The 23,332-nt window shown below is 40.6% G+C and overlaps 1 protein-coding gene across 12 annotated transcripts in view; it reads right to left on the reverse strand.

Moving 5' to 3' along the window:
• The window catches only part of kcnma1a (potassium large conductance calcium-activated channel, subfamily M, alpha member 1a), a 107,090-nt gene that overhangs the window by 32,516 nt on the left and 51,242 nt on the right, over positions 1 to 23,332 (reverse strand). For 5 of the 12 annotated variants that reach the window (XM_062566425.1, XM_037465704.2, XM_037465701.2 and 2 more), the window contains exons 4-18: positions 22,884 to 22,977; positions 21,926 to 22,037; positions 16,638 to 16,713; positions 16,193 to 16,268; positions 15,593 to 15,763; positions 14,014 to 14,105; positions 8,978 to 9,088; positions 8,699 to 8,804; positions 8,270 to 8,352; positions 8,119 to 8,188; positions 7,263 to 7,418; positions 6,660 to 6,769; positions 6,436 to 6,504; positions 2,415 to 2,501; positions 2,248 to 2,324 (exon numbers count right to left, since the gene is read on the reverse strand). In XM_062566425.1, coding sequence (XP_062422409.1) covers positions 2,248 to 2,324; positions 2,415 to 2,501; positions 6,436 to 6,504; positions 6,660 to 6,769; positions 7,263 to 7,418; positions 8,119 to 8,188; positions 8,270 to 8,352; positions 8,699 to 8,804; positions 8,978 to 9,088; positions 14,014 to 14,105; positions 15,593 to 15,763; positions 16,193 to 16,268; positions 16,638 to 16,713; positions 21,926 to 22,037; positions 22,884 to 22,977 — 1,490 coding nt within the window. Of the gene's footprint in view, positions 1 to 1,265; positions 1,275 to 2,247; positions 2,325 to 2,414; positions 2,502 to 5,114; positions 5,127 to 6,435; positions 6,505 to 6,659; positions 6,770 to 7,262; positions 7,419 to 8,118; positions 8,189 to 8,269; positions 8,353 to 8,698; positions 8,805 to 8,977; positions 9,089 to 14,013; positions 14,106 to 15,592; positions 15,764 to 16,192; positions 16,269 to 16,637; positions 16,714 to 21,925; positions 22,038 to 22,883; positions 22,978 to 23,332 lie in introns of all 12 variants that reach the window. The other 7 variants (XM_037465699.2, XM_062566424.1, XM_062566422.1 and 4 more) reach the window with 3 other exon arrangements.

Consider the following 23,332-nt stretch of genomic DNA (forward strand, 5'->3'; position numbering starts at 1 on the left):
ACAATGTCTTTGACTTCTGACTTCACAAATGTCCAGATTCTGGCCTTGAATGATAAGGTTTCCATTTCAGGGCATTTCATCCCTAATAGAAGATTCAACATGACAGCTGCCCTGATAAACTATCTGCATGGGTTCAATCAGTCACCATCTCCCATAATCCACCAAGACACAACATACTCAAACAGAAGCTATCAGGGCAATATGTTGAATACAAAGGGTGTCCTAAAGAAATCAGAATTCTGATATATCAGAATATATATATATATATATATATATACATTTAAGTTTCCTCTACAGACATCACGATTTCAGTATTGTTTTTATTAGACATGAATCTGGCATTGCATCGCCATCTAGTGGCAATCTAATGTTATGGCATTTAACACTTTAACTGCTAGCAAAGTTAATACAGTGCAGCAAAAAAACATTTTTTTTTTTTTTACTTTTAAAAAGGGGCCCGACATCTGCCTGGATTTGAAATGCGTAAGACTTGCGAGGTGACATTTAAACTCTGAGAGGAACTGATAATCTCTGAAGCGTTGAGAGCAGGAGGAGGCCCCGGCGTTCAGAGGGGCTGAGATCACAGAGAAGTGGGGAAACGGGGGATACCAGATTGTTTTGATTGTGTTTTGGCAACCCGGCTCGTTTGGATTTGCAGAACTTCCCTCAAGGACATTTTCTGCTTTCTGAAGGTGCAGCTGCACACTAAAACCTCCTCTGACAGAAAGCAGATCAATTTAAACCCCAGTGGTTCTTGTTCATTTCCGTCCCCTTAGCTTTTCTAAATCTATGATTACTGTATGACATCCATGCTGTTTAGTGCTTTCCTTCTGTACTTTCTTGGGGCATGACACTATGGAGGGGCTCATCATCAATAATGGAGTAAGACTCGCCGCGGACCGGCTTCCAAATGCCAAATAATAAGTTTGGTTCGGTGATTAAATAGTGGGGGGGGGGGGGGGGGGGGGGAGAACTGCAGATCTCATCGACCACATCCGATTAATGTCAGACTTCATTTCATTTCCAAAACAATAAGAGCATCAGCTGACTGGGGGCCGTCGTGAGGAGGCCCGATGCTAAGTTTGAATCCAGCTGTTTTGGTTTTGGTCTGGTCTAAGCACAGTACAGTAGAAATGAGAGGCGAGGAGAAGGATGCGGAGGCTACACTGGTACATGCAACATAGATACAGTATACTACCAGCTGAAGAGGAGAAAACAATTACACTGCAATCTGGGTAATTGTACAGCCATTTTTTTTTACTCACAATATATCACTACCAGTGAGTAGTTTAAATATGGTGGTGTTTTCCAATGGCAGCAGGGAAGAAAATACATCAAAAGAGTGTCATTGGTCATAAAGCAACACGGGTAAAAACAACAGAAGAAAACAAAACACGATAGAACAGAACATTCTGTCAGACTGACATCCCTGGACAGTAATGGAACGGCCACCTATCTAAACGCAACAAACATGTTGGAAACGGAAAACATAAAACCTGGCACCATCTCGATCACGTTGGTCTGCAGATATTAAGAAAGCAAACCCGAGTAAACAATTTGTCTAAATAAAACCAGGGTGTGAAATGTCTGATGAGTCTTTTGAGCAAGTAATTGAAATGGCACAGACAAAAGAAGAAGATGCTGGGTATCTTGTGGAAAACCAGGCTGCTTACTGTAATTGTCTGTGACCTTTTGTGGAAATATGGGATATTCATCTGAATTATTTATCCAGTGGCTAACATGTCCTGACAAGTGACTACCGTGCAGAGGTCATAATCAGGTTAAAACTGTCTCATGCATTGTATCTCTCATTGCGGATACTACACTTTTATTCTATTTGTAGACCAATGCAATTTCAATTATATCTACAATATGCCTCATGTCTTTAAATGTGTCACATACTATGTCCCTACATCTCCACTGATAAATGAGTAAGAAAATAAACACTTAAACGTGCCAGCACCTACATTTCTCTGGGATCAGGTACTGACTGATGATCATACCCTGGGGGACGTTATGGAAGCTCAAATGGCACCTATAATAAACACTTTCCTCGGTGTATGACGGTGTGACAACAAACAGTATTACCTATAAAATTCGCAGTGCCGTGGTACAGAGGACGTGACAGCGTGATACACGGTAAGTGTAATGAGACACGTAGGCCCACAGGTAGGGTTTGGGCTGAGAGGAAGTGTGGGGGGGGGGGAGTTCAGTCGACTGGGCGAAACAAAGGCCCGCCCTACTCACGTCGCTTGCAGCCACACTTCTTGATCCGCTTAGGGTCTGTGATGTCGTCGTGACAAGCTTTGCAGTAGAAAAAGGCTCTGAAAATGACACGGGAAAAAGTGTGTTCAGCGCTTGAAGCGATCAAAGTGCTCAGTCGATTTGATAAGCGAGTCAGCCCTGCGTGTTACCTCTTAACTTCCTTGGCGTCACTGGCGATAAAAAATCCGAGCGTTCCTTCCTGCATCTTGACATGGTTGCCCGGGTTGATGAGGATGCTGGATTATCAGAGACACAGACATATCATGCTCATTAACTCCTGGGCAACACTGAGTTGATGGACTTAACGCGCTAATCAAGAGGAATGGTACACAGCTGTTAGTCGGATGTGCACTGCGATTATCCTTGTTTTTTTTACTTTAATGGGGGGCAATTTGCTAATGTGATACTCATATGCATGGACAGAATGTGTCATTTTCTTTATAGTGTGGAATTGTTTTGCCACGAGGTGAGGAGGGGGACGGAGAGGTACAAGTTAAGGGGCAAAGGCAGAAAGAATTCAAATAAGGGCTACGGCGGCGTTTTATTGTCAGTACTGAAATACAGTCATCTAGTAAAAATGGATGTTAAAAAGGCCACTGAGAGTTGTTAACTCTTAGTAGTGAGAGTGGGACGCGGGGGAATGAACAGCTTGTTTTCCTGCCGATAAAAAGCTGATTGTACTATGGTGACTTCGCTATAGTTTACTCTGACAACCTGAATTATAGGATGGAAATAATTACAATGCATGTCCAGCAAGATCAATGTTGACTTAAGATTCTTACATTAAATGTATGTATTAAGGTATATATTAGCACACCGTTTTTACTTTGTGTGAGCACTTAAAGTGACTGGCTGTATCATTCCCCATTAATTAGACTGAGACAACGAGGAGACACAGCGCACACACACACACACACACACACACTGTACGCTCATACATACACACACAAACACACACACTAGTCATTAATGGTTACCTGATGGCAACAATCATCAATGATGTGAGCGTGAACTAAGAAGTTAAAACGCTTGACCCGCACACCTTTAAGGTTTACACTCCTTCCAAATACATTAAGCCCAGATGAAAGATGATGAACTTTTGATCTTTTTTTATTTTCTCACATTTTAGAATGAAGGTTTGTGAATTTGTGACAAAAATACTTTCATATGGCCAATTAAACTGCCGTCAGTGTTGCGGTGATGCATTTCCTACCACAGTGATTAAATCTTTGTATTGTAAATAATTATTTTGTTTTAGGAACTCATTTTGAAAAAGTATAATATCTGTGTAGATTCAGAAGTGAAGTAGTAAAATCTGAGAATACATCTTTTTTCACAAAATCTTTCCTCTGGGCTCTGAGAAAACAAACGAAAATATTAAGGGAGCAATTGAATCCATGTACGGGTCAGGCTGTGTTTAAATTGCACCAGTCATGCAGGTTAAATTTTTCCCTCCACATTTTCCTTTTCAATAAGCAAAATAGAATCTAACAGTCTTTCAGATTAAATGGCCCCCAGAGAAGTAAACAGGTGTTGTGCCTGGCATGCTCTTTAGTGAAAATAAATGAAAGAAACAAATCAAAAATCACAGTTGCACAAACATTGCTGCCCAAATCTGAGATTTTACAGGAGTATCTATCCGAGACATTTTTTCTTCGCTCCGGTGCAAACTGATGAGTGGAAGCTTAAAAAGCATCAAAACCTCATATTGTGAGCAACAAAGCAAGCATCGTACACCTTGTGTGATAGTGCCATTGCATGCAGTCACAGTAGCATTCGGCATGAGGAGGACAACACTCAAAGTGAAAGGCATAGCCACTGCAGTACAGGTATAAGGACAGGTACGTAGATGCAGACGGTTGCAGTAACTTCTGTGCAGTTGGATTGTTTCGCCAACACCAAACTGACAGGAAGTGACCTCACTAAAGAACATCTACTCGAGAGAGACGGGTAAAGCACGACTGAACATTTGTGGCTGAGACACACAAAACACTCAAAACTCTCCCTCTCGGGGTAGTTACACATAAACCAGACGTACACACATGCACAGATGGGTATCCATTTAACACTGACAACATGAGGGGGCGATGGAATGCAAAAGTGAAATGTGGGGCACTTGTGAATATTTTAGCCCAGGGGGATTATATTTTGGGTTTGGATCAACCCAATGCGATCCAAAATTCAACACTTGCATGCTTTTGGTAGTGTGTGAATTGATGAAAATAAAATCGGGGAGGTGTAATGAAACCATGAAGAAATGTATATTGAGTATTATATCAGCAGCAATGGTGAATAATCAGTCAACGTATTTCAAGATGAAATCCATAATGTAGAACAACAGATTATCAGTTTAGTAATACATCTGAGGTCTAACGGGTGACTGATTCTGAGTCCAAGTCAAAACCACGAAGCACTGATTCAAAAAAAAAAAAACACCATGAGTGGAACAGCTAGTTTGGCAAAGCATAGACACAGAAGGGTGACGACTGGGAATCACTGAAAAAGAACTGAAAGCGAGAGAAACAAACTAAGCGACGGACTGGTACAAGGACAAAACTGAAAGGATCGAACGGGAGGTAGAAATGGAGAGAGGGGGAGCGTTCGGCCTTGGCACACCGACAACAGCAAAGACAAGGAAACAGCACTTCTCAAACATGTCCAATTTATCTACCCTCTCCCTGCCTGCAAAGAAGTTAGTGCGTTAAGCACAAGGGACACCATGAAAATAAAAAGTTAAATAGGCCTGTGAGTTTGGAAAAATATCCTTTGGGGAAACCCCCAGAGTCAGAAGCTTTTAAGTGGTGGCGATTGGGTTGAACTTTGGGAGTAAGATAAGGTAGAGGGCATACCGCTTTCGGCTTCTGTAAACAACAAGAAGAAATCTCACATCAAACAGGCGTCGTTAGCTTAAAGGCATAATAAGACTACTTCTAATGCCTTCCTGTTAATTAGTACACCTTAAAGGGCGGCAACAGACACATTAACGTATTCATTTCATGCTTGTCCAAAGGTGAGGTCCTTGCACCTAAAAGAAAAGGAAGGTTAACTGAAAATAATTCCGTTTGATTTTAAAGGTGATTATTTCTTGACAAAGGTGCAATCAAACCAAATAGCAATGGAAATTGTGGCTGTGCATCGTCTCGAAGAGATCCGTGGTTGTCAAGGGAACGTATGCCTTTTTGGGGCATTACGAAAATCCCTAAAAATTGTTATTTTCAATAACTTCACTAGCTCAAAAGAATTAAGATCACAGAGAAAGTAGTGCACTGGAATATATATACATATATGAAATCTGTACGCTGTGTTGACCATAAATGAAACTCTTCCGGTACACACATTTGGACGCAGCTGAATTGGGAAGAGTCGGTGAGATTTGGCAATTGAGAATACTGAAAGATAGTAGTTCATGTTATTGGTGAAGACAGACACCGAGTTACTTGTTATCATTCAGACTGAACAGGGACACAACATGATCAAGTTAAGGAAAAATATGACATGAAATTTAAAGGGGCAGCAAAATGGTTGTTCAGGTGTGAATGTATTTTTATTGATGGGACAACTTAATTAACTTGTTATAAAATGTTGCAATGCCGTTACCTATAGAAAAGTAACTCTAATTCTGCATACCTGCAAAGCTAGTCAAAAGTATTCAATTTGTTATGTATTTAGCACCATTGAGAACAGTCAGTGATATCAGTCCTATTTATTTTGCCAAATGCATGAAATTCCAAAACGTTGTCATCAGAATTGAATTAGATTTTGAGTAAGCAACGAGGGAAGGGAATAAGTGATTTTTTGGTGTAGATCCATGGTTTGTGACAATTGAAAGATGTTTTGAGGAATTTCTTATGCACCACTGCACTTTATGAAAAGTTTTGGCACATCAAAATGAAAAAAAGAAAGCTTTGTGAAGTGTGTGCTCTCTGAGTGCTTTCTTTTTGTTAATTAATGTAATGATGTTCACATCAGAATGCTGTCACCCAGATTTAATTTACAAACTTAATTTCTTTAAAATGTAATACTATCATCAAGTATTATTTAATCTACAAAGAGGATTTGGGTGGGAGTAAGATATTCTATTAAAAGATCTGCTTGAAGCCAATCACGCAGTAGTTGACTTTTAACGCTGTTGTACCTGACCCAAGTGGAACAAAGTTGCAATAAACCAACCTGCTCTCTCTCTGCTCGGACTTGTACTCGATGGCAATAAGCAGCAGCTTGAGCTTCACGTAACACAGCCTGTAAAACATGCGCACTTATTAAAAAGGACAGCAGTGTACGAGCAAATTGCTGATTTGTTCAAAAACCCCTGAAATTCACTTCTTTCTTCAGACTTGTTAGCCATACCTACCACTAACTGTGGGCTTGCAGAGCGAGGAAAGAGCGATACTTACTCACAGATGGTGGGGAAGGTGAGGCCGACAAAGGCACTGGATAAATACTCTGTGTACATCTCATTAGCCACCCCTTCTAGGTAATACTTCTGCCATGTGTCCTCCTCAATCTGACAAAAAAAAAAAACAAGCACGGAAATGTCACATAAAGCACTGTCTGTTTTCATTCAAACAGAGGTCCAATGTGATCTGCAGATGTTCCACCGAACAACATCAGCGCGGCCATTAGGAGCTGACTCACTATCTTTATGACAGGAGAACAGTTCTTTAATCTGGAGAATCACCTCTTCAGTTTTCAGCCACAGACACTGAACAAAGTCCACATGAACTCTCAGAGTAACTTATGACGTGCCGGGACAACTGATATCATTCTAATGGACAAAGATGTCAACATTGTCCAGGGAATGTACTGTGTTTGATAGATCTGCTCCACCTGTCAGCAGGGAAACTACTGTATTGTAAGACTTATCGTAACCTCACCTTCAAGGTGAACAAATCATCTAATTAACAAAAATGCAACTCCGAGAATTCATTCATCCCAATTACTCCAGTCTGAGAGGGAGCGACTGAGACAAGGCAAGTGGAGCTTGTCCTCTGCGTTACCTCGATGAAGGACCTCATGGAGAAGAGGTTGGCTAGCATGGTGGACAGGCCCTGAGCCAGACAGCTCTGGGCAATGAAGCCCGCCTTCAGCTCTGCCAGACAGATAGCATCGTCACCCTCCCTCCAGTTCCAGCTTGGAATGTTGAGCAGATGGGCCTTCGTCACATGACAGGGAGAGGAGGTCACAAGACATCCAAGCAGACGGTTCATATTTCTTAACGAGGTAACATCATGCATTTTTTCTGGCCCGTACTATTTTGGTTTGGGTTTTATATTCTCATGCTTTAACCTGAAGAAGAAAAAAAAATCTAACGTTGTCCCTTTGAATAAAGCTGCTGTCTTCGGTCTGCAACGCTCCGGTTTGGCATCTGTCTCTTTTTTACATCTTTTTTCTCACCCAAAACTTTTCCTTCAAGTAGGACAATGTGGATACGGTAGCGTTTTCTTCATTCTTTAGAAACAGAGTAAAGGCTATTTGAAGTCTCAGTAGATAGAGTTGGGTCTGAATATAAGAGCATTAGCTTTAAACCTCACTTGTGCCGTTATATCGCACTACACGGCAGCTACACGTTTCAGTCCATGTGATCTTTGCTTTCTCCAAACGGTGCAGCAACCAGCAACAAACGATTTTTTGGATGAATTGTCCTTTTTTTTTTAATCAATCTTCCTGGAGTCAAGGGAGCAATCGGTTATGTTGTTATGAATTAGCAAAGGATGAAACAAACTACTGAAACGCAGCACACATCAGACATTGTGGCTGGTTATCCCCCAATGGACACGTTTAGTCTTGTGAGATAAATATAGCGCATCAAGGCAAAAGCAATCTTGTATCGCACAGGGCGCTGAAACGTCATACCTTATTGTGGTACTGCAGCATTTGTGTGATTATTCTGATCTTGGGATGGTAGTTCTTGATCGAAATAACCCTTGGAGGAGAAATAAATGGCACAATGTAACACGCAATCAATTCATTTTCCACAGATTTCAAAGTCAAGGGGATGCAATACCTCATGATGTTGGAGGCATCTTCAGCATCAGGATCTGCACAGTATTTGTTGGCTAGGATTAAGCAGGCATCTGCTGCCTCGATCTATGAGTAGAAACCAACAAAACAGGTGTGTTAACATTCTAGTTTGTTCTTATTCACACGCATTGAGTGTTTCTCACAAAAAGGCTAAAAGAAAATAGTGGCTTTCACTGTGGCAAATTTCAATAATTGACCAATTTCTCCAATTTCTCTCCACCACTCTGGTCTGAAAATTAAAATGAATAAATATATTTGATATTCTCTGCTTTGTTTTCCTATGATTTCTTTACCCACTGAAGAAAGAGAGTAAAAAAAATATTCTCAATATTTGCTTAATTTGCTTTTAATCCGATTTATTCTACACAATTTAATTTAATTTGATTTCTCGTGGAGATGTTGCCGACTGTACCTTCACTCTGGCGAGGTCGTGAGGGTTGAGAACAGATCCCTGGTAGAACTCTACTTGGGTAAAATGGCGTTTGAACAAGGCTTCCAGCTCAAGATTAGGGGAAATACTAACACACAGGGAAAGGAGGAGAGCAGTTAGCGTCCCTTATCAATACACATACAGTATGAATAAATACACACACACACACATATTATATATATATATATATATGCTGCCTGTGTATTGTTTTTCAAAAATAATGTTCTTCTACACGTGGTGATGAAGGAAAAAATAACTCACTTATGGAGAAAAACTATTTCAACATTGACATCATCCCTGTCCTTGTGTAGGAAGTCTTTGAGGAAGTTGGAGACACTTTCGAGGGTAATATGACCACAGACCACAATATGCCTGGAAGGGGGGAAGAAATCATCTTGAGTGGGCAACATAAATCACTGCAGACACTGGCATGCCTCCCGCAGATAATCAGTCAAACCAAAGCACTCTCGCATCTCAAATATAGACTTAAAAAAAAAAAGCTATATACATGTCAAGAAATGCAGTTTCAAAGCAAACACTTAATTGAATTATAGCTTCTTTTTTTTTTTGCAATAAAAGTGAACATTTTCCCCCCTGTGTAATGAAAGTGGTTACATTCTGCACAAGTGCAATCAAACACTCAACTCTGAACCACTCTGAACATCTAAGATATAATCACACACAGCCCACACTGGTTGGACGGTCTTCCGTCCTCAATATGAAGAACCGTCCCTTCGGCCAAACCACCCCTCTGTGAGCCGAATGCATGTTGACAAAGACACGTACATCAATGTGCTTGTGCTTTTATACAGAACATTACTAAAAACGTTCAAAGTGATTTGGAGGCCTGCGGTTGACACAAATTCTAAACAGGACCTCGGCGTATTTGACGGCTCTGCTGGCGAAGCGTGTAGCGCATTACAGCAGCGCATTACAGCAGCGCATTCTGTCGCAGTGTGCTGATTACAGAAGTGAGGAAGTAAAAAAGTTGGATTGCAACGATTTTGGAGGCGGAGGTTGTGACACTGTTTGTCCTCTGACTTCACCACAGCTTCACATTTATATTATGAGAGGAGACTCATTTGAGCAAGTTCGCATGGTCACTTTTATACAAATTCAAACTTGAAATTCTTGGTAGTTTGATCTTGGTATTGTTGCTATTGGTTAAATTGATTGGATAAAATAGTGAGCATTGTTATCAACAATGGTTGGAACGTTACTCTGGTTTGGTAACAATCAGGAGTTTAATCACGCTAATCTGCTGGATTTAAGACATTTGAATGCTTAATTTGCAGTGCAGTAAGCTAAGCTACCCTTTGGGAGTTAAAGTTAAATGTCACCCAGTCTTGTTGCCAAACCCCTAAATGAGAAATGCAAACATGCTGTGTAGAATTCGGCCCTGGATTAGTGTGGACATTAGGCAGACCCCCTAATTACCTTATGGAGACCTGAAAGGCACTCTGTGTAATGACAATGGCCTTATCCACTACTTAGCAGGATGTGCCAGGAGACAAATGAACCACTTTAGTTTTGAGTGCCTGGATACTGGACAACTTTGCATTGAACACTATGAGTATTAGGTTACTCTTTCCTAAAATACAAATAGAACACTGGTCATATTTGTTCACTGTTCAAGTTCTTACAATCAAACCAGATTGGTCTGAATACATTTTCGTACCCTTGAACACAATTTAAAACATTTAAGCTTGAGAAGTTGATGTCTAAAATAATAGAATATTACTGAATCATGACAAAGTTTGGCAGGTTTAAAGGAAACAGACACTTATTAATGTTAGACGAGAACCATGACCCGGATCACTTAATGTCCTCCTACTCTCTGCCAGATGGTCCGGGTGGGACTGAATCGAAGTGGACTTGGCCGAAGTACTGTGACAGACACGTAGAAAGACTGGCAGTGTGTGGGGACGTTTCAGGGCGTAATGGTCTCTGCAGATGTCGCCCCTGTCCTTTAAGAGAATCTAACGAGCAGCCGTGATGGCACGCTGGGCCGGAGTAGAGCAAAGGGCCATGTGCTCCCACAAGCTGATGAGCTGAGATGTCTGTGGGCAGCCGGCGCTACGAGAAGCGTAGAAATGAAATGAAAAACATCAATTCCCAGTATCCAGATGCCCTTCAACAGGAGTGGAGGGAATATACGGATTTATGCGGCGTATTGTTCAGCTTGTGTGGGTTAAGCGTTAGCTTTGTTATTCTCTCTCTCACTCCCCCAAACACACACAAAATGTAGCAGTTAGTTTTATTAGCAATGCTAAACTTTCTTCCTCATTTATTATATTTTATCCGTCTCCCCATTTAATACTGTTGAATATGTGGTAAATAAAGTTGGCACGCTTCTTGTGGGTGGCATCAAATTGAATACTGAGGTCTTTGGCTAGTTCAATAGGATTTAAGAAAAGGATAGTTTATATATAATTGCTTCATAAACAAAACATCTCCAGATTAAACTGTACAGTTGGGCATTACTTAAAAAAAAAAAAAAAAAAAGCAGATTTTTTTTTTTTTTTAAACAAGAAAACCAAACAACACAGAAACTAAACAAAAGCGGGAACACTATCACATTCAATGTTACAGAGCGTGCACACAAAACATGCAGTCAGGAAACATCTCAAGATGTTAATGGGGATGCTCTGAAAACAAAATGAACAAACAGAGAGCTCAAACATCAGCAACAGAGGTCACTCACTTGGTACTGCCCTAATCCTTACGGGTTAGTGATAAAACCTACTGCAAGAATCAGCGTCTAAATGTCGCAATTTAGACAGCTTAGATTAAAAGGAAACCTCATGTAATCCACAACAACATGTGCACAGGTATGTAGTCCATAATGCACTTTGTATTATAAGTGCAAGAGCGTGCCGACTCTTTGGAAACTCTGCCAGATCTACGCTTGGCCGTTCAGCTGCACGCCTTTACAGAGGCCTTTCAAAAGGTGTATTTCAAAGTTCAGCCAAAGCTGAGGCCGGTTTCCATGCCAACCCTTCTGATAAAGTTGGGGCCAATGGAAACCGCAGAGGCCATAATGGAAACCACAGAGCCCCGACTGCACTTGGCGCCAACAGTTGCAGCACTTGTCATTGTTATATCAGCATGCGCAGGCTGAGTGCTGTCACTGGGTGTATGCTACACTGCACAGTCTTCTAAAAGCAACACCGCCATTAAACTGAAATTTAGCCCAGATCCAATGTGAGTCCCGCTCACTTCCAAATAACCTTCGAGGCATTTTTTTTTTCAAATGACCACGGCCAGACAGCGAGATGAAATAAGGGATGGATTTAAAATAGTCCACAATGCATCATGATCTCATTGTTAGTGAGCTTTGTAATCAGTCAGACACTTGTAATCTCCTAATCTCATTTCCGTGATGGACCTTCTCTTTTTGTGCTGACAGCTGCTAAATAACTGAATCCCAACGGCAAACCTTAACCCACATGGCAAAGTGGTTTTATGCACGTGTCGGGTCCAATACGTGTAAACTCCACACAAATACCAATCCAAGTGATCACGCAGCGATCCGGGTGCCACGCTAAGCCTGTGTGTTTGGTGGGTATCTTCTGATTGTTACCACATGTCTGCACTGTATGCACCAGAGAGTGAAAAGAGGTGGAGGGTGGAGGGGGGGGGGGGGGGGTGCGGAAAGAGAAAATAAAGTGTGTGGGAGAAACTGTCCTCGGCTTTGACAAGGGCTTTTCTCAACACACATGTGTGAGCCCGCGCTGAGGTCACTAGCCAAATATAACATTTCATCAATCTTATCTCAATGACAGGCAAACATGATCAAACAAAAGCTTTTCCTCCACTACTGCTGACTCGCTAGGATCCGCCTCGCTGAAAAGAATTGCTGAAAGAGTCTGGAAGAAAAAAAAAAGAAAGAGAGAGAGAGAGAGAGAGGACTGCAAAGTAGTAGATGTTGAGTGCCGTAGCAGAAGATGAGAAGAACAAAGAAGAAGGGGAAATAAATCTACCGACGACCCTGACTCACCACATATGAATTAAAGTGTATCTGTGCTGAATATCAGTTAGGTTTGAGTCACGGGGGGGGGGGGGGGGGATAAAATGTGCCACACATTCTTCACAGTGCACTGCGAGAGGCCCATTACACATAACTAACAAGGAGGTTTTAAGAGGCAAACTTCACCACCACGCAAACACAGAACCAGGCGAGCATCGAGGACCAAGCGGGGGAAAAGCGAGCCAAGAGCTTTTGGACGGAGCCTCCAGTGGGAGCGAGGCGCCCAGCGTTCAGGGTGTGGGAGCGGACTGAAGATCAGGGCCGGGTGATGCGATGGGTTTGCGTTGACTTTTTCATGGAATTCGCAATTAATGAAAAAGCTTCACGACTGCAGGTCATAGAGAACATGCCAGAAATTATGCGGTAAAAAAAAAAAAGAAGTAATTCAACAAAACATGCAAAAAAAAAAAAAAAAGCTAAATGAGACAAGAAAAGAAAGCATATTTTGCAAAGGTCATTGGAATTGATGATGCTTAAAAAGACCACCAACAATAATGCACTTGCAGATGTTTGTATCTTTCTATTTTCTTGTGGGAAAGAATCCATTAGAGGCATATAGTAGGGGTTTCATGACTATTGTCTTTCATTTGTGACTATTTCGGACTTAAGGACTTTCACAAGGACTAGTTCACCCCTACAGGCAGTATTAGACAATATTATTTAGGGGCTAAATAACAAATGGACAATACAAAGTGCACAGATATATTGAAAAAAGCAAGACAGGTTAGTGTTGTAGTCATGAAAGCTCTATTTTCAAAATGAAATTAAAGCGCAACACAGGATGTTTCGAAGAGGAAAAATAAATTTAAGAAAAAACAGCACACAAATGACTGAAGGACAGATAGAGGCAGATATAGAAGAGAACTAGGATAAGTAAAGTGACAGAGGAAGAGAGAGAGAGAGAGTAAAAGGGCATGGACATGTGTGTCCTAATGGCCGAGGTCTCCAGTCACGCCGTGTGACTTGGTGTCATGAGGTGACTTTACTGTTCTAAAAAGAGTCAAGTTAACAAACCCCAGGTAACTATGAACTCCATGGGGGCGCACTTGAGTCACACAACCACACCTTGTCTGGATTTCAACTTACTTTCTGCCTCGTGTCGAGTTATAACTCCCTCCGTATTTCTTCCGATTAAGGATGAGAGCAGCAATTTCTGGCACGTAGCGAGCAAACATGGCCTACATGCATGGAACAGAAAAAAGAAAAAGGCATGCAGAGAGGGTTCTACCGCACACAGAAAAACAGCAGAACCATCTGGAATACTTACTTTCTCCCATTAACCGCACTATAGGAACCACCATATTTCTTTCGGTTTCCTATTAACTCTATGATTTCAGGGACGTAGCTGGCAAACATGGCCTAAGGAGAAGATAGAAGACAGAAGAAGAGACTAAAAAAGAGACTACTACGCCGCAGCAGGGTGGTGAGGAAACTGGAGAATAAATCCAGATTTCTAAGGGGGAAATAGTTGCAATTTAAATCAAGTTAAAAACTCTCTGAAGAGACTTGATGAACTTTATAAATTGAGCAAGATCTTCATATACCCAAAAATCTTGTTTTTGCAGTAAAAAAAAAAAAAAATAGCCCCCGATTTTTAAAGGTAAATGTTTAGGAATAGGTTTGTCCATTGGGCAATCATTTTGTCACAGCTGATGAGTCAGTTTGTGATGACACCCAATACCTTTCTGGATGGCAGACTTTTGAAAGGAGAATTAAAACCTATGTGCCATGTTTTGTCCAACAAACACAGATGATTTGGCAGGTTGATTTGAATAGGCCTACCTGATGATCCACAGCTGCAAAACACATTAAGACTCATTTGTTGGGCTGGAAAATGAGCTGGATGCATTTTGCAAAGTTGCACAGCCTGTTGTACTAGTGCAGGGTTGTGTTTGAATGTACCGATAACTGACAATCACTGACACAACTCATCCAGGCTAACATCTACCATAAGACACAAAGAGGTGCCCGTACGCTTCATAAATACATACTGAACTCCTACTTGGAAAGTGCACCAATCATCCATCAGATGGAGTAATGCGGGAATGATGTGAGTTTAATATGATCCCTGGCTTTAAAATCTGTCAAGCATGAAGTCACTATTCAGCCGCTGCTGGAAGCCGGCTGAGGTACTAGCCCAAAGACTTCCAGAAGGGAAAAAAAAAACCTCATAACCTATCACCATGGCCACAACAAGGTACACATCCACACAGCTGCAGGTCATCAGTCCACAGTGATCGCCGGCCAAATAAATACAGATCACAGGGACCGTGATTTGGCTAAATCCTCCACTTCTTTGGGAGACAAGTGGGAGGGGGCAGGGTCTTCGGTGTGTGTGTGTGCGTGAGTGCTCACAGGTGTCAACAACCACGAATGCCTGTGCTTAAGTTAGTCCATAAAGCGTGACCAATCAGGATGCAAGATCAGAGGAAGGTGAGCAGGAGGGACAGGGAGGGAGCTGTTGCTATGGTAACAGTCAGGCAGGCCTAAGCCTGATCTCTCTGCCCCTGTGTTTGTTGGAATTGTGGGAAAAGACACGGGAGGAGGGGTTGTCCTGAAACCGAAACTGCAGTTACATTATTATCAGAGAGAAACTTGCACTCTTATCAATTAAATACGGGTTAAGGGAAGAGACGAAGGATCACATAGTACTGTAACAGCAGGATAAAAGACGAGCAACATAGTTCTAACATTTTAAAAACAATGATAAAATATATAATATACATCATTTTAGTTCCTTTTCCGTTAAAGTATAATGTTCAGTTTTATACAGTCTATTGATGGGGGCAGGCAGGATTTAAGAGGGGAAAAGGGGAGCAGGGGAGAAAAGAAAAGCCTGATTTTACCAAACCACCAAGGATGAAGAAGACCATAAACAGGCGCCCCAAGGTGGTTTTTGCATAGACATCCCCGTAGCCCACTGTGGACATTGTCACCATCAGCAAGTAGACACATTCCCAATAGGAAAGGGACTGGGAATTCTTGAAGTTTTCCCAAGGATCCCCTGAGTTTTCCACCTAGAAGGTCGACAGGAGACGGAGTAAAGAGTAATTAGAGACCACGTGTAAACATTTTATAAAATCTGTTCAACACAGCTTGAAAAGACAAACTGTTTGATCAAGTTTGATTAAAACCAGCTACAGGAGCTCATGCAATCATCTTTCTTGGGTCATAAAGTATATTCTTTGTTTACTGTATAAGACTACCATCTAGTGGTTAAAACGTTTGATGCCTTATGAAGAATACAATGAGCTACAAATGTGCAATGAATGCTATACACACAAAATCCATTGTACGAATACAATAAAAGTGTCTAGACACACTCTGACTTCTGACTGTGAAGAGATTATTTTCCTTTATAGAGCACTTTTCCACAATGGATCAAAAAAAGTACCCAAAGTACTGTTGGGGGACTCATTGATGACCCGACTTAACTGACCACTCACCAAATGTATGAATCCAGCTGCTGTGAGCCACGTGCTTATGAAGATGGAACATAGGTTCACCAGCTTGATGGAGTTACTAGGATGAAGAAGAGAAGGAACCATAAAACTCTCAAAGATGTTAAGTACATGTGCGTATACATTTTAAAAAAACGAATAAATGCTTGCATCTAACTTCCAAGGAATAGGAAAGAGGGCTAAAAAGAGGGCAACACTTTAGCCCTTTGAGACCAAATCCTCTTTTTGAGCCAGTACAATAATGGTTATGTTTACGTAATATAAAATGTTGTTCATTTCACTGCATTAAAAAAAAGATCAGAAAATATTCAGATTCAGGCAATTACTAAATGCAAACCAGCCTCACTTTTACAGAGGATAGCCGTTAGTGGTAGTAGGATATTATTCTATGTACACAAGATTCTGGTTGATGAAAGAAGATTATTCTTACCTTGTTTTCAAGATATTCAAAAACTGAAGAATTTCTGAAAACTGTATCAATCTTAGTGCTCTGAGAAATCTTAAACCTGTTAGACGGAGACACAGAAATACATAGATCAGTATAAAGGTGCAGGAAAAACAGCTGACGGCAACAGTACATATAATCATATAAATTGGATGTTTTCTAAAATATATTTACAGTATTACCAGGCATAACAGTGGCAGATATTAAGAGAGGCAAAAGGACACGGGCAACATGTTTAACCAATTCTATATATAGTTATATAGTTCATTTATCTTTATTTTCCTTTTGGCACCGCACCATGTAATTCAAAAGAAATTACGCAACACACCAGGGGATGAGCTAAAAAAAAGTGCACACTTTATTCTAGGTGATGTGTTAGAATTATTTATGCGTTCAAACAAGTTAAGAACAACATCATGTGGCCTACTTTTCATGAGTTCAGTCTGCACCCAAAAGCCCCTAGTTCAGGGATTAGAGAACAAAGAGACACCTGCCTCATTGTCTTTTTACAAAACACAACCGATCCAATGAAACGTGTGCCTGTGTGTACACACATCTCTGTGTCACAGTCCCCCCCCCGCCCCCCCAAAACCATCTTTACAATCAGTTTGGTAATTGCAAATGTGGCACAGGGGTGGCAAACACCAACAAAATAGTGAAAAGACGAGGGGGGGGGGTGCCGATAGACGAGCAGTTTAGGAGGAACCATTAATCCCGTGCAAAGAGTCCCTTTTTAGTTAGTGTCAAGATGGCGATTATCTAAAAATAATTTAGGGCCAAGATTTTAAAAAGCAACCCCAAAAAATGAAAATAGACAGCTAGAATTGTTGAGTTTGTTCCATCACATCCGCCTGGTGGGACAGTGACTCAGAGAGAAAAGTGTCAGCTTTAATAAAGGATTTTCTTTCTTTTTTTTCATTTTAGTTACAATATTAATCCTCATCACCCAAACTGACTTCCTATGTCCCTTCAAAAGCTTTACAGATAACTCCTTTCAAGCTTTTCTCTCCATCAACAAACAGGTTCAACCTTTTATTTAAAAAAAATAATAAAAAACAGGTCTGAACCCTGCCAGGGATTAGCAGAGATGAAGATTAATTGAAAAAGCTCAAACAACTCTATGGTCATTTGATAATAGTTATTATTGACTAACCAGGACCGAGGTCATTTCACATTTACAGTTAAATCAGATCTGGGCTCCATTCTTCAACACATATGTAACAATTCAAAAGGTCCTCTTAAAAACTTTAGGGAAGGAATGTCTCTTTGTATACACTCGTACTGTACAAATCCTGCTTGGCACACAGTACTGTTTGTTCTCAGTGTATTTGCTTACTCATATTTTATAGCAACTGATGTTGTTTTAATGCACATCCGGTTTTCTTATCTCTGTTCATTTAATATGTATGTTTACTAGATTACATAGAACATGGATATTTTGATTAACATTTTGTGTTAAAAAGGACTCATTAATAAATGGTGGAAATTATTTAGATTGAAAAGTAACATCCAAAATTTGATGTGAATTTGGTATTCAATGGTAAAATATTAGATAAAAGGATGGAGCCAGCTTGGGGCTTCATTTTTCTCAATCAGTGTGAAGCATCTGTGTTTGTGTTATACTGCCCATCTGTGTTTGTGTTTGTGTCAGTGTGAATTTGTGTCTGTGTGTGTGCGCGTGCGTGTGTGTATGTATTTAGAACTTTGTGGGGCAAAGATATGTTTGAGGATTCCTCCAAACCCGGGAAAAAAATATGGTCCCACAACATATGCATTTATTTGTGTCCTCACACCAAAAAATATATTTTCCAAACATGCCAAGAGCCTCTTGCCGGATGCTCATTGAAATGAATCGGTTTTGGTCTGTGGCCACTCTTGATTCATTACTTCATGAGGATTTTGGACCCATAGTTCCGCCTATTGGGATCTTGTGTCGATCACCAGTCTGGGATGGCACATGTGAAATAATACTGACAGTGAACAAAGCCATGAACTAGATGATACGACGCTATGCAGCACTAACACCTACACACACACATTGCTAGTGTAGCACTGGCTGCTATTGGTGAGTCATGCTGAATACACATCCCGGGCATTTGAAATTCAACACTAGTGTCACGTTTTTTCCCAAGCTTATAATTCAACTATTGCATCTACAAGAATGCAACGTGCAATACCATGACAAGAGTTGAGCTTTGCTGCAACAAAGTGTCTTAAACTTCCAAAGAATTAGCCACTAAGACTGAGGGCCCTACAAGGCTGATGCACTACGGTAAGTGATCATGAAACAGTATACTGAAGCATCACTAGGAGGCAGTAGCGGTTAAGCTTTAAGGAATGAAAGCTGTGCCTTAAAGGCTAATGTGCAATTGTAAAGCCAACACCAACATTTAGATTACAATAAATTACATTTTGTAATCCACAGTGACTGATATGTGTTGTTTTCTCCTCTTGTAGTAGCCAGAAAATAATCACAGCTAGGCATTGGTGTCCCTGGGTTTTGGTCATTTTTCATCGTCTAGGGAGGAGAGTGTAAAGTTAACTAGCAGGGTGTGAGACATACGGATCAGTAGCTAGATGAACTACTAGCATCTTTTAGACCACCATGTGTTAATCCGTCATTGCTCTCTTGAGAGCAATGCTCGGTTCAAGTACTTAAAGGAGATTAATGATCCTTTCCTATGAAGAACTCTGAAAGCCCTCTTACATTAGCCGCACATCGTTGCACTACTCTTAATCAATGCCCGGTTTACATAGGTAGGAAGAACATAACTTTAAGTGCATATATGCACATACTTGCTCTGGTGGAGAGTGGGTGGACACTCAGCCACACCGCACAGGGCAGAACCCCTATTAGTGATCGTTTTATTATACACCTCCACTGGCTGTCCAACGGTCTTCTCATGCACGACCACCGCATGATTGAGATGTATTACACTAGCTGTAGTGTTTATTCGGCTGCAGCAAATAGCAAGAAAGGAAGGACAAATCCCCCGGGATGAGGAGCAAAGCACACGCTCTTAACAACCACCCCAGTCTCCTCTAACAAAGCCTGTTAAGGAACACAACAGATACGCCACTTTCTCTTGACGTTCTCTCACAATATCATCTTATTAATTGTGCTAGTTTTCCTGTCACAACATGGTTCCGCATATCCTAATTCCATAAGAATATAGGACAGAAGGAGCTGATCGTGATCCCATAGCCAACTGGTAAGAGCCTGAATATTAACAGGCACTTTCAGCATCACATTAGTATTCTGGAAGCTATCAGCAGCCCGTTGAGTTACACCATATCAAAGGGCAGACACACACTGTTCATTTAGAGCTTAGGGTTTGCATCACAGTATGCAACCTTAAACACACCACCAGTAAACAAAGACATAAGCTCAAATGTCTGAAGGAGATGCAGCTTGATATATTATCCTTGCTAAAATGACTCCCCAGGATTATTACCTTCTAAAAATAATAGTAACGCATATAATGGAATGCATAGAGCATTTCCCCAAAACAATAATTGTGCACTCTTAGCTTTCGTTCATACACAACAAATCCCACTGCAGCTGTATTGTATATAACATTCGTTTCAGACATTAAAGCCATGTGCTACCAGACCATCCTTTCACAGTGTTTCATCATCTTCATCAAGGCCCTAACACCAACGGCTTTGAGGGGATGAGACGAGGACACCTATCATGGATACCAAAGAGCAGATTACTTGACTCTGCCATATCTAATTCATCACGCAGCTTTTTCCCTGAGAAATTCATGGCCATAGAAAGCCTCTTAACAAAACGTTATCACCAAAGAGATAAGACTTTCACAATTTCATTTTACATCATATATATATATATATATATATATATATATATATATATATATATATATTAGATTTAGTGATTCCACTGGGCATGTAAAAAAATAAAAATAAAAAAAAATCATTTTCCGCTCTAATGTTTATTAATCTAATCTCTTATTTTGATCTGAGACTTAAAAAGGTAGAGATAAAATGTTGGTATAAAAACGGCACCGGGAACATGAGGGCACACAACATGGGAGGTTTGAACCAGAAAGTCTCGAAGCAACAATGGTTGTTTTCACTTTCACATAAATTTGGTTAAACTAGTGTTTAAAACCTATACGATTAATGTGTTGCTCGTGTTTCTTTCCCAAATCTCGGAAATGAAGTTGTCGCTAGTTAATATAATGGACCCTTTTTCACACATGACATTTTGACAAGTCAGCAGGAAAAACACACAGACAATACTAATAACACTGAAGAAAAGCTGTTTAAATGTAAACCATGACAGTGAAAGGTCCCTAATTGGAAACCAGACATCAATTTCAAACTTGTCCTTGGGTCTAATAAGACACATTATGGAAAAAAAAGGAGAAAAAACATGTCTTTTTGAAATAAATGTCAACTGTATATAGCTCCATCGGCTCTCCTGACTATATTTTGAATAATAGCTCGTGGAATAGCATTCGAGCATTCGGCTCGGTTGTAAATGAGGTACACAATGTAAAGTACTGTGTATGATTATTTTATATTATTATACGATTCCACTCGGAAAGAATAAAGCTATGAAGAAACTCTTTCTAATGCAATTTAGGCCACAATTCTCTGAACGCAGTGAGAAACGCAGGTTGTTATGTAATACAAGTTAGGGTGTTTTCCAGTCCGTCCATGCGAGAAACTGTGTGTATGCCAAGTGTGCACATGTGGAGAACACATGCTTCTGCATGTGCAATCTTTGTGTGATTTTGAATGAGCCCATTAGATGGCAGCTATGCACTGCTGTGAGGTATTCCAGGTGCAAGGCCTCAACGCCACAATTAGCAAAAACACACGTACAGACAGACATACAGACAGACAGAGCCGCAGCCCATTTATGAGTCACTGTCACTCCCTCTCCGGTGCTACTGTGTTCCCTGAAACATTGAAGGAACCCAGCTCTGTCACTTCCAGCGATGAAGGAAAGTTGACTGCAGCCCGAAGCCAGAGGGGCTTAGAGACACAGACCCAGTAATGGGGAGAAAGAAAGGGGACTGAGACGCAAATGGAGAGATAGGGATTTGATAAGAAAAAAAGAGGAGTGACATGTTAAGAAAGAGGGCAAAAAAGAACTAGAAAAAGAGGAGTGGTATGATGGAGGAATTGAGAAGAAAAATGTAAAAGAAAAGCTCAAAAAAGATCCGTCTCAACGGTGAGGGCCTTTAGAGAAAGTCAAAGCAGGCCGAAAGGGAACAGCTGAAAGAGAGATGCACACTTACCGAGCCAGCTTCTGTTCAGGTAAACAGAAACAAACACGGGAGGAACAGTGAAGAAGTCGACCACTGAGTTGACCTCCAGCCAGAACCACAGCTTATCATTGGCCGCTATGAACTGTCAAAAAAGAAAATCACAATCAGCTTTATTTGTCACACATACAAGCTGGTTGGAATTTCAGCTCGGTTGCATGTCTGGCCAAAGTACAGTACATACACAATATATACAATAAACAAGAAAAAAACAACAACAACAAAAACAATCTTTGTGCATCAAAGATGCATATTTAACTATACAATATACATATATATATATATATATATATATATATATATATATATATATATATATATATATATATATATATATATATATTGAGAGAGATAAACATACAACAACAACATTGGATATGGATTAAAAGTGCCAATTGTGATGATAGTTCATTCTGACTGACAAAGAGCTGGCATCAAGAAGACAATCGCATGGACATTTCTTGCTTCTCCGACACGGTGTACAGATTGACAGTCATTGCTGAGTCATGCGACTGGTTGGTGGTGTAAGCGGCTTATGAGTTTATTTATTCATTCATTAAGGCTCGCGTTTGCTCTGCTAGAACGCTGCACTGGCATGTATTTTCACCGGTTCGGTTCAGATTGAATGCATTCGATATCAGTATTTGCTGGTGTCTCTCTGTTCATAAGCTTTGTCGGTTGTACCGTAAGAAAGAAGATACAGAAAGTAAAAATAAATTGAAAGATGCTTTTGCAGGATGCTGTAGATGCTGTTTGAATCCATGTGAAACAATTGATGCCTGCATGACTCCGAGCATGTTGCCTGAGCCAGTGTGTATGTCAGCATATGTGTACAGTATATATGCGTGTATGAGTGTGTGTGTGTGTGTGTGTGCGCTTGCAGCTCAACGTGAGAATGCAGCATGTGTGAGAATGCAGGCGTTCAACTTACCCGCAGGCCAAAGTAAAGAAGGAAGAAGACGTTGAAGGCCATATCGATTTGTAACGTGAAATCTTTGTAGAAGTTCTGACAGGATTCTATTGGACTGGAGACGAGAGAGAGAGAGAAAAAGACAACTTTAACGGTAATGAAGTGGTACTGATGAAGAGAAGGGTCTTTCATATCTTTCTGACGATGAGCACACACTACAAAGACAAAGAATCGTTTTATTGTTCAATTGCTCCTCAAAAATCTCAGCGGTAAAAGACCCAGTGTCAACCGAAATATAGATGAAAGTAAAGTCAAAAAAGCTTCCATTTGCAGTGTGTTACATTATGCAGGATCTGTCAAACACAAATATTCCAACAGATTGTTCCACATACGGTAGAGATTATTCGCAAAGAAAGAGACGACACGGCTTTCTCCATTTAACAAAGTGGGAAAGCTACATGGTGCTTACA

Source organism: Pungitius pungitius, chromosome 13 (assembly GCF_949316345.1).
Source record: "Pungitius pungitius chromosome 13, fPunPun2.1, whole genome shotgun sequence".
NCBI classification, from domain to species: Eukaryota; Metazoa; Chordata; class Actinopteri; order Perciformes; family Gasterosteidae; genus Pungitius; species Pungitius pungitius.